The sequence below is a fragment of the Cyprinus carpio genome, chromosome B2 (assembly GCF_018340385.1).
Source record: "Cyprinus carpio isolate SPL01 chromosome B2, ASM1834038v1, whole genome shotgun sequence".
NCBI lineage: Eukaryota > Metazoa > Chordata > Actinopteri > Cypriniformes > Cyprinidae > Cyprinus > Cyprinus carpio.
In genome coordinates, this window is record NC_056598.1 from 10,969,707 (window position 1) to 10,981,844 (window position 12,138).

General features: G+C 35.7%; 1 protein-coding gene across 7 annotated transcripts in view; it reads right to left on the reverse strand.

The window, feature by feature from the left end:
* Window positions 1-12,138, reverse strand: part of LOC109055155 (rho guanine nucleotide exchange factor 4-like) — an 82,411-nt gene that overhangs the window by 68,288 nt on the left and 1,985 nt on the right. For 5 of the 7 annotated variants that reach the window (XR_006153984.1, XM_042717996.1, XM_042717997.1 and 2 more), the window contains exon 2: window positions 11,407-11,436. The exons of 1 other annotated variant lie outside the window; for it this stretch is intronic. Coding sequence is in view for 5 of the 6 variants with exons in the window: in XM_042717996.1 (XP_042573930.1) it covers window positions 11,407-11,436 (30 nt within the window). In the remaining variant the exon portion in view is untranslated. Of the gene's footprint in view, window positions 1-5,582; window positions 5,772-11,406; window positions 11,437-12,138 lie in introns of those variants that run through there. One more of the 7 variants, XM_042717999.1, reaches the window with a different exon arrangement.

Below are 12,138 nucleotides of genomic sequence, written 5' to 3' on the forward strand. Positions count from 1 at the left end.
AACATGAAAATTCTGTCATTAATTACTCGCCCTCATGTTGTTCCAAACTCGTAAGACCTTTGTTCATCTTCAGAACACAAATTAAGATATTTTTGATGAAATCCGAGAGCTTTCTGACAGAATGACACAATAATGACAAAATGTTCATTTTTGGGTGAACATTCCATTTAATATGCATTATACAGAGGCAAGATGGAAAGATACTACCATCTTTCTGAAGATCAGTTCCACTCAGAGATACATTCATATAAACCCCAACCCTCAGTTGTATCGCGATTAGTTTTATTGTTATCGTTATTTTTAACCGGCTCGGGTGGCATTGTTACATCCCTAACATCCACTATATGAAATTTTAGCAACATATTTGTTGCTTGCAAAAAATCTATTTGCTAAAACACAATTTATGAATGGCCATCAACATAGAAAGACACTGATGCAAGGAGTGTATGCTATCGTTTCAACTAAATCGGTAGAAATCATCACAGCTTTTTGAGAATTGTGTTGCAGTTCTAACACATTCTGAAATGCAACAAAGAGTGAAATAAACCTGGAGCAATAATTTGCCTTAAAGAAGTGGTTCACCCAAAAATAAAATTTCAGTCATCAATTACTCACCATGTCATTCCAAACCTTTATGACTCTCTTATTTCTGCAGAGCACAAAAGAAGATATTGGTAAAAAGTTGGTAACCAAAAAGTTTTGGATAGACTTATATTGTATGTACACAAAACAACAACACAGAATCCTTTATCAAAATACCTTCTTTTGTGTGCAGCAAAAGAAAAAAAAATCTTACAGTATTAGATTAAGTAAATAAAATATTGAAAGAAATTTCATTTTTGGGTGAACTTTTTAACATATTTGCATAGAGAACATTTCAGGCTTAACACAGACAGGACGAGACAAAGAAACAAGTCCAGAATAAGAAATGGGATTTCTGGAAACCCTCAAAAGTGTCTCCCAGCAACATCTGACAACCAATTCCCTGCTTCATTTGTTGGCTGAAATTTCTCCAAGGAGTTGGACACGTTTTTTAGTTGGACTATGATATCTGTCATGTAGGTACTGAGTGTAGTTCTGTACAAGTCTATGGTTAGCTCACAGGGAGGGAAGAAGAGAAGAAAGAAACAACGAAAGAAAGATCTCCAACCATCAGACTGCTGAACAAAAGTGTTGGACAAAACACAAGAGGTCTGGAACACTAGAAAAAGTGCTGCTCTCACTCTTACATACAGCTGCAGGACTGCCAATAAGAACACAGGGTCAAGGGACCTATGAAAAGCTTGCGTAACTCCAGACAGAAGGCCGATATACTACAGAAGGAAAGCCCAGGAAATTACTTGAATTCTTGACATTAAACCACACTAGCACCACTATTTACTTTCTAAAGCCATTAGGGTGTAGTGCAGTGGTTCTCAACCAGTTTTGCTTCAGGACCTTTCATTGCACATCAAGTAGCAACTCGACACAAAAGCAACAAAAATGTCCTTAAAATTTAATATTGAAATGTAACATTACCATGAACTATAAGGCCAAACAATAGGTACAATTATTAATGTCACATTAGCTGAATAGGGAATGTTGATGATGTGTTTTTGATCTCTGTAGTCAATAACCCACTGCACTAAACACATTGTGGTCACACGTGTTGTTAATCTCATCAAAAATGCTGTTGAAGACGAGAAAAAATATGACCATTTTTAATTAAAGCACTGCTGATGAAAGCATGCTGACAAAAACAGTTCAAGGTATTAACAATGCACCAACATCCTTTAAAGAAATAAAATCCATAAAGAATTTGGTTGAAATAATATGGCCCACTGCAACCGCTTTGATATCAGGAAACTGCCTCATTAAAATTCACTCTATATATACACATGAAATTACTTACTTATACACAACATAAATTTAACATTATAATTTACATCTGCAAAGAAAATGATCACTGCAAAGGGATGTTACGCGCTAGTCAGAACGTACTGTAACTCACATCATAATTACACTAATATTTCATTTTTTTTACAACACACATTAATCAACATTTCTGTAAATGTGCCAGTGTTAGCCAGTCGGCTAATTTTCAACTGCAGTCCTTTGGCAAGATTTTCTAAAATAAAATTAGATGTTTAAAAGATGTTTTAATAATATTAATATAAAATTAGATCTGTTATAGGTTCTGTCTGTTATAGTTTATCTGTCTATCCATCGATCTATTCATTTATTTATTGACAACTATATTGTTAATGTTTTTACCTTTTTATGAAGTTTTACTAAAAATGAACTAAAACGAATGAATACTAATATTAATTCAAAGGAGGAATGTAAACATAAAACTGTATAAAAATGAATGCATTATTGTTTTGTATTATTTATTTTTTATTGCATTATTATATATGTATTATTATTGTATTGTATCATATTAAATACTGTAGCTTTTACTGTATATACACTATAAAAAAAATTCTAAGTTGTAAATAAAACAAACATAATTGGAGTATTTCAGTCAGTAGTTCAAAGTTCCATGTTTAATTCAGTGTTATTTGCTGTTCCTTTAATTATTTGTGAACTTTAGCAATTCCTGAGTGATAATTGTTTCAAATAAATTTTTACTTTTTTTCACAGTATATTTCTTCACTTCATTAAATAAAACATCACAAAAATAAAAACAACAAAACCTGTCAATGTCTTATTTGTGACAGATTAATCTGCATCAAAATACTGTACAAATATACCGCATACAGGATGTTTAAACGTGAACTAATATCTAATTATATTGATCACCGATTGAAAGGCTTTTGCAGAAAAGGAGGTCAAACTCCATTACAGCTGTCCAACCAGGACACCAACACCAGGATAAAGGCTCAAAAGAACGCTTGGCTGCTGCCCCAGTCTTGTGGTCCAGATCTGCAAGGAAAGGCAAGCTTGAGGCAACCAATCATCCTGTCCAGCTTTCTTCAGCCACAAATGAGCTACTAGCTTCTGGCAATGTCATATTCTAGTTACTCTATGTGTATAAGTTGGAAAAACCAGCATGGACCGGAGAAGCGAAAATACTTCAGCCTCAGATCCTGGATAGGAAAGCATCCACCCTACAATTTTAAGACAGGGAGAATGCTTGGGCAAGACTGTGCACTATGGACACTATTTAGTATTCAGCACCATTCATCTCCAGTGTCCTGAGAAGCTGTTTTCCCCCTTTCCTCTGGGAAAAGCACAGTTGACAGTTGGCTACCAGAGGACAGAGGCTTTTGTGAGCAAACTTATGCAAAACCTGATAGACTGTTACTGTAAATCAGGCCCACTCCAGGATGTTTCTCTGGCTCTGAAGGAGTCAGGACTAGACGGGGGCTGGAAGGCTGGCAGGCAGTACAGGGCGAGACCGGAACGTTCCACATTTCTTTTCCTCTGGGACAGATGAAACACATTCATGACCCCCACACAACACCACGCCTTGTTTGTTATTCTGAACCGCGCTCCTAACGCACTTTTATTATTGGCTATGTGCAAAAAAGGAAAAAAGAAATGATATCAATGATAAAAACAACAGCTGTTTCGTGACATACACTAGCAGCTGCAGAATACTACTGTACCTGACACAGCAACAATTCCATCGGCATGAGCACAACAGATATTTTCCAGAGCTGTCCATATCTCACTATCCAGCTACATCCCAAAGGACAGGAGAAGACACAAATGTTGAAACTAGTTCTGTATAAGACATTATAAACATTTATGGCTAAAAGCTGTTCTGCTCTCTTCTGTCTTTCTTTGTTTAGGATTCTGACAAGTGCCAGCTATTAGTATGCAGTTTTACAATCAAACTGTCTTACAGTTTCATTTGACACTTGTAGTTGTACCTGCTGTGATACTAAATCAGTGCTATATAAGAGACTGTTAGTTTATGGATGGATGGTGACTTCTGCTGCTTTGTTTGACTGCCCTTTAACTCTGAACTCGGCAGGAGTTTAAAATAGCCCGTGACGGGCACAACAGATTATTCTAAAACTAGGGGGCTCCATCAGGACATCCCAGCAAGACATGGACAAATAAAGAATTCCTCATTTACTGCTTCAGCCCAACTAATCCAATAGGAAGTCTAGGAAATGAAGCAGAAAACAGCTTCAAGGATAAGTAACATATTTTTGAATCGGCTTGTTCTATCACTACATTTAGATATTTTTGGTGAATTTCATGAAAAAAAATACAAATAAAATAATACAAAATAAAATATATACTGTATATACAAACACTTTTAAGCAGACTATTAAGAACAATTAAGCAGATTTCTGTGGCCTGTAGCATGAAGCAAGATGAACAAACTCAGAGTTGCAGAGTAAGTTTTGAGTTGACAAAACCCGATAAAGCCAATCTGTTTAAGATCAGGTTCACTGGGCTCACAAAGCTCGATATAAACCTTCTCTCAACTCAGAGTTTGTGATTAACTCTGGAGCGCGTGCACCTGAATGTGTGACACGTGCAGCAAACAGCCAATCACAGGGAACGTGTGGAGAGCATCAGCAAAGCATCATTTGGATTCACTTCTGTCAATTCTTCATTTCCGTAATGAAAAATACTATATCTCATTACTATTACTGTAATGTAAAAAATGCATTTCTTGCTTAAATTGGGAATTTTGGAATTTTGGAATTTTGTTGAGCAGCATTTAATCAAGCTGAAATTTTAATTTATGCTAAATAAATATTGTAATACATTTAAAAATCTATACATATTATAATAATGAAGATCTGGTTTGTAATTGTCATAAAAAATAATGCAACAATGCAGAAAAAAATATTCATAGAATGTTAAGTATGTAAAATAGAAATAAATATAATCCTATTTACTTTCTTCAGATTTTGGCAAGAAATGGCCATGTTTTTGTGATATTCACTCATTTATTTTATTATGCTAAGCTGTCCAAAGTGTACTGTGGTTTCATTGTCAAGACTAACTATTCATATAATTCCCTAGATAAAACACATGTTGAATTCTTATTCAAATAGAGTAAACGTTTAAAAACTTAGAACTGTAGCATGCAATTGTAAATACAGAACCACATCAGTATTGTATAAAATACAGAACCACATCAGCATTGTATAGGCTTATACAAACATTATCTCAAAACTCAAATTTACACAATACGAATACTGTATACAACAAGAGTTCACAAGATCAGTGCTGTGTGATGGAATCCCTGAGATTACAGGCTTCACATCTAAACAATGGAGTTTTATTATATAATCCGTCCAAGTGTGAAATGCCTATACTCATATACACCAACAAATGATTGGCTTAGCCATAGAAAACTGGAGAGCGCAACTGCCATAACGGTTCTATATATGATCTATTATATCATAACATCTAAAGAAAATGGCAAAATAATTCCCAACCTATCAGTGTAAAACAAAACACATTGGTGGCGACATTACAGCGTGGTGTAAAATAACATGGCTGAACAAAGCACAATGTGTTTGACCCCTGTGCAGGTGTCTGCACTGCCAAGTATGCACCAATGGAACTTTTAAAGTAAAGAAACCAGAGAAACACTGCAATATGGTCATCAGATCTACATCAAGACATACCTGTGCCATGTCTCTGTGGCCACAGCCTCTGTTTGGCATCCTAACAGCCACTCTTCTCAGAAAGCTGATCTGAGTTCAGCCAGACTGGGTCCCAGTGTGCATTCATCGCCCTGACTGCTCCTCAAGCACTGAGACTTACAGTGCACTCACTCCACAGCCTGTGGCTCAAACAGTGACACGAAAACAAAGGAGGAGGAAGCCCATCCCAAAACACAGAGTGAAAGAGGGAGGAAAAAAATGGAATAAGAGAAAAGGGCCAGTCAGGACAGCCTGATGCCGCTAAGAAATTGAGGCTTTCTGAATAAAGAGAGGGAGAGAAACAACCAATCACAGGGGAGCGGACTCCCTCCTCCTTTTCGCCCAGAGGATGCTAATCATTTCTCAGTGCAGTCTGACAGGTAAAGTCGGTGCACTCCTTTTATTTTCACAACAGTGTGTTTACATGGCATCGTTTCCTCGTGAGATTTCCGCAAACAAGTGAATGTTTTAAAGAGATAAAACATGCAGGTCAGATGGACAATAGTGGAAGAAATATAAAACGCGTTCTTTCAGGTCAAAGGGTGTGATTTGCGTAAAGTGTTTTGAAAAATAAGCTGTTTTATTAATGATGTTTTTGTCTTATTAGGTAACTCAACAGCCTAATAATGCTAAATTACCCTTTCATCCACACTGTACAATGATTCACTTTTGCATTAAAATCAAACTCAAAGCTTCCTTTAGGCCGACCTCTCCCTTTAAAGTATGCGTGAACCAGAAATTGCACTCAGAAGTTTGAGTGAAACAAATATTAAATGAGAAAAATGGAGGGCGGGGCTTGATTTTTGCACACATCCACACCAACTCTAGTTCACAGCAGACTCAAGGTTCTTCTCAAACTGATATCATCAGATATTAAACTCCATTCCATGGAGGAAGCAAATTTTTAGATTTTGACTAAAGATAGCAAAAAACAAACCACTTTTTCCTGTGGATTAACTTCCAGAGTCTAGTCAAAGCAGAATCAACTGTTCCAAGCAGTTCACAGTATAGACGTTCCTAAAATGAATCAGTGTTTTTGAACAAACTGGTTGAGTGAATAATTCAATAACTCACTCAAAAAGACATTTAAGTGATTTGTTGCTGAAATAATCAGTGTTTTTAAATTAATCAGTTAAATGAATAATTCAATTACTCATCTATAAAGATGTTTTAGTCTGAATTAATAAGCATTTTTGAATGAATCAGTTGGGTCAAAGATTCACTAACAATGTAACCTGCAGAAATTCCTACCCCTAATTCATAGGCCGACAATCTTTTGTTATTATTACTATTATCATTACTATTAAAATTTACATTTTCAATTCAGTAGTTTTGTGTTGCAATGTCTGTTTTCTAGGTTTAACAAATTTGAAATCTTTCCAACTATCCCCCAGGCTGAGAATCACCGAACAATTATCAGAGGAGGGAAGCATCAATTCCCATTTTAAAGCCCAATCACACTCATCTGATAAGGACTCAAGTATTTATCCACAGGACAGCATTCATATATGAACTCTATGTAGTCCACCTGAGCAGGTTTAAGAGCTTTGAGGCAAAAGGAAATAAATAAACAGCTTGCCAGTACAAATCTGGCACACCTCCTGCAGCCTTTCGCCTGCGGCAACCACCTCCAAAGAAGAAAAGTGTGCGTGAGAAGTCGCTTTATTCTAAAAGGAGAGGGAATGAAAAGAAAAGCAAGCACTTCCAGATCTCTTTGTTTAGTCCATAACGAATACCCCTGAATAACTGTCGGTCTCTCTCTTTCTCACTCTCCCTCTGTCTCACCTAGCATCTTGCGCTAAATACTAACATATTATAGTCATAATGAATGCAGCCACCAAATGAAAGGCCATTGTTCCAGGCAGACATGTGACTTTTATTACTGCGAGTGATCAAAATCAGTTATTCAGCGTTGGGCGGGTTGAGGGGGAGCGAGCACAGAGGGAAGTTGTTAGTCAGAAGCTGAAAGAGGTCACAATGCAAGTGGGGCGGTACATGATAATGAGGAGCTCTTTCCGATGCATGACTGATTAACGGACGACGTAAAAATGCGTTGAACTTCAAATGCATGGAAAAAACCCAGTCATTCCAGCTAATCCACAGAAGAAAGATCCGAAGCACAGAAACAATACAAGTACTGCCAACTCTCCTCTTTTCACATCTCTGTGGTTCCCAGACATTTTTAGTGATTACAGTAGTGTTTAACCCATTGTCTAAAGTAGAGTAATTATGGAGCGTGTATCCAGAGAACTTTACCCAGGGTGAAGTTTACCCTGGCAGTCCGTTGCTATCATACGCTCGCCACAAGAGAGTTTACCACAGCCAATGCAACAGTCTAAAGCCAACTCTGAAGTTCAGCACTGGGTCATGAGCATTGTGACAGCTTCTTCCTCCGGTCCACAAACAAGAAGGGCAATGCTGTGATTTTAGAAGATTATTTGTTATTATTAGAATTAATGTGGGAGTTTATGACTGATGCAGCATTATTCGCATGTTTGTGGCATTATAACTCATGCCTCTAGCTTGCATTGCCTGTAGGGCACAACCCTTCAAAGCATACTTCAGAGGAGCACGTGACCAGAAATCCAAGAATATATCACTAGGCTTGCTGAACATAATGGTGCACCATTTAAAGCATGCAAATACTTTGTAATACATACACTATATATAACCCTGATTTTCATAAGTCTCAACTAAGACCATACTGTGCAGAAGGAACCATTAGACTGATATATATAAATATACAAACATGCATTTGTACCAAGTTAAATCCTAAAGTCAAAGCCATAACCTCTACAACTTATACACTCAGATATTTTTCAAAGGAATTTTCGAAACTCTAATAAGGCTAAACGCCCAGAAGATGATTTAAGTGACACAGCTGACTTTATTATTACTGTAAAATAGGTACAAGTTGAGACATGAAAAGGCAGATTAGAGCTGAGCTGGAAAAGCATGAAATTCTACCAGTATTTCATCTTCTACAAGAATCCTTTTCATTAAAGGCAACTGCTTTTACCTTCACTTTAAAGTTGCCTAATTTGTTATATATAGTATGTTTTATTATTTAAGCAAGCATTTAAAAATAGCCATAAATGTGTAATTATACAAAACTATATATAATAGTATAATTAGAAATTCATTCTCATATTTTACTAAATTACAAATTTATTTATTGTGATATTTTTATTTGTATGCACTGCTAATATATATTATCTGTAAATACACAAATACATTCAGTTTTTTATATTCATCAAAGAATCCTAAATATATATATATTATGATTACTGATAATAATAATGATAATAATAATGAATGGATGATGAAAATTCAGCTTAGCCAATAGAATTAATTAAATCTTAAATATTTTGAAATATATTTAATATACAAAATGTAATATTATTTCACAACATTACTGTTTTACTGCATTTTTGATCAAATAAATGCTGCCTTTCTTGAGCATAAGAGACTTCTTTCATAAACATTAAAAAAACCATACCAATCTCAAACTTGTGAACGTTGGTGTTTCAGTGATCTTGTAGAAGTGCTTATCTTCACTGCTTTATTGGTGTTTAGATGAAACCTCATTCCAAAGAAAATTCTGAGGTACAGCCAAAGCAAGTCTGGATGTTCCAAAAGGCACTACTGGCGCAATTATCAACAACAGAAAGCTACATAAATCACCCAGACAATGACTGAAAGGTTGTGCCTCACACTCTCAGTGGGAATAAACAGATCTGTGAGAGAAGCACAGCGAGGCCAAGATCTTTTGGTGAGATATACAAAGTGCAGTAGTGGGGAATGTAGTAAAGGTGCAGCAGTCAACCATATCAAGAGCTCTGCATAACACTGGCCTTTAAAAGTGGGTGGCACAACAGATGCCATCATTCAAATAACTGAAATAGACTATGGCATTCAAGAGAACCACAAACTATAACAGAGCTCACAATGAAAGATTTTATGGTTAAATGACACAACAATCAAATCAATATATGCTGCACAAGTCTAACACAACACAGCACCAAGAAGTGTGACTAATCCTTCTCTACTAAACCAACCAGAAGAACAGCAAATCTGCCAGGATAAATGGGTCAAATTCACACCTGTCAGTTATGCTATGATATACACGCTTATCACAACATACAAAGCCTAATGCATCATATTTGATTTGTAAATTTACAATGCATCTAAATTGTGCACAATCTGCTACAAGCACTCTGACTGATAAAGTACTATATACCTAATTAGCAAGTAAAATGTATTTTAATATAATTCTAAAACGTCCCCCTTCAGGTTGTGGTGCACGTCTTTTGCTGTGAAGTCTTTGCTGATTTTTATAAAGTAAACATAAGAATAACTTGTTAGTAATATTTGATGATGAACACTTAGTGGACTAAAGCAACTTAGGTTTATTTGATTATCTATGTTAAAATGTGAGTATCAAATATGACACAACGGGCTTTTGAGGAACATTTATTTATGCATCTCTGCATTGCATTATTTGTTTTATATGTTATGTGAATTTCATCTTATTTTTGCTTATATATATATATCAACTACACCAAATTGCATATATTGCTCAGTGTGTTTTTTGCTCCTCAAGTATGAGTTTCATATTTTCTTATATCATATTATTATGAGCTATATGAGCTGACGTATCAAATGTAATACTCAACAAAAAACACACATGCAAATTTTTTTTGTTTGTTTTTGTCTTAAAGCTCTATAAACTGTTCCATTTTTTTTTAATCTAATATCTAATATCAAAATGTGAGGACTAAATACTTAGACTAGCAGAATATTTTAGAGTTTCTTTTAAATAACAACTCTGCAGAGGATTAAGGGTCTTAATAATTTTTCATGTGACTCTAAACAAGGTTTCCTAATGCTAATAATATGATGCAAGATGCCTGTAATCCAGTTTGAATTCATCCAAAGGCTATGATTCTACGCATCCAGTTCTGTCTTATTCTGCCATAACTTCAGAAAAGAAGTGAACATATAAATGCCAATCAAAATAACACTTCTGCTGGATGTTTTAACCTGACCTCAACATGATCATTAGTGCCTATAAAACCTTGATGCAAAAACTATAACTATGAGCCTCCTATTAATATATAACTCCTAATGAATGAAAAATATTATGCAATAATATTAGGTAACATTTCAATAAAACAAGAAAGGAAGTGAACAAATTATATGACAGGGATCAACAACTACTGCTGTAGGGAGGAGTGGTAAACTATCAGGACTAATCATTCTATTAAATAAGAGGCAACACTGCCTAAAACCAACATCATTTTCTGGCCTGTTCATACCTGATCAGAGCAACACAACACACCGCAAATCTTCTGTTCATGATGTCAGTAAAGTGCACCAACCATCTGCAGACATCAGACTTCAATGCATTGCACAACTCCTTAGCAACAACCGACAAGTTAAGGCACAGCCTCTACAGGGGTGAAGGCAGATAAGCTGTTGGCAGCATGTGAGGAGAAGTACAGTATGTCCTGATGGTGCATGCTTGCTCCTCGATGATGATTACATCAAACCCTTTGGCTGAAAGACGCTTAGTGGGATTAAATTCAAATGAATGAATCATTGCATTAAATGGAAAATGACAGATCTAAGAGTATTGGATAATAAACTCTCACTGCATCATTGGTTAAATAATCTAAATGAACTGAATGGGAATTATGGCAAAATACGGTTTTGCTACAGTGTAAATTATGTGTGTTTTTCTGTTGGTATGAGATTTGAAGAGTACAATCAGGTTCATCAAACTCAAAAGAAAGACTGAGCTTACCTGGGGAAGAACTGGCGACGGTCTTAATCTCTGGAGACAAACAAAAAGGAAACATATACAAGAACGTTTCAAGGTGTGTCGTGAATTAAACTACCAACAATTCTGTACAAAACAGAAGCAATGTGACGTTAATGCAAACCACAGGGAACTGGTACAGTATTACTGGAACAATCATATTTAGTGTTTAATTAGGGTGAGGTAAACAAGATTTTCTTAGCGTATGGCCCACACCTTTAATATCACGACTTCTTTTGAGGTTAAACAGGTATCTTAGTTAAAAGTGATGCTACCAAATAAACATGAAAGAGAAAAATCCAACCCGTGGTGCTTGTTAAAAGCTACTGTTTCTTGTGCAATTTTGGTTCGGTCATAAATGTCTTAATAAATACATGCCTTTGTTTGATCTACTAGCCAGCCATATGGTTCTCTACCATGTTTAAAAAAAAAACGAACTCCTGCTGAGTGTTTAATGTCAGTGTTCATTCTTTAACCAATCAAAACAATTAAAACCAGTTCAAGGTTGTGCTGTGACCTCCGACCTAAGACAGCCGGTTTGGTTTCATTACAAGGTACACTATTTATATCATCTTTTATTATATCAGATTAAGTTGTCAGATTGTATCCATTTTAAACCATTAATACATTAGGAAGTCACATATGAATAGGATCACTGAAGGTGTTTGAAATGATAGTGCCTACCAAAAAAATACTAATAATACAAACTCCAGTCTT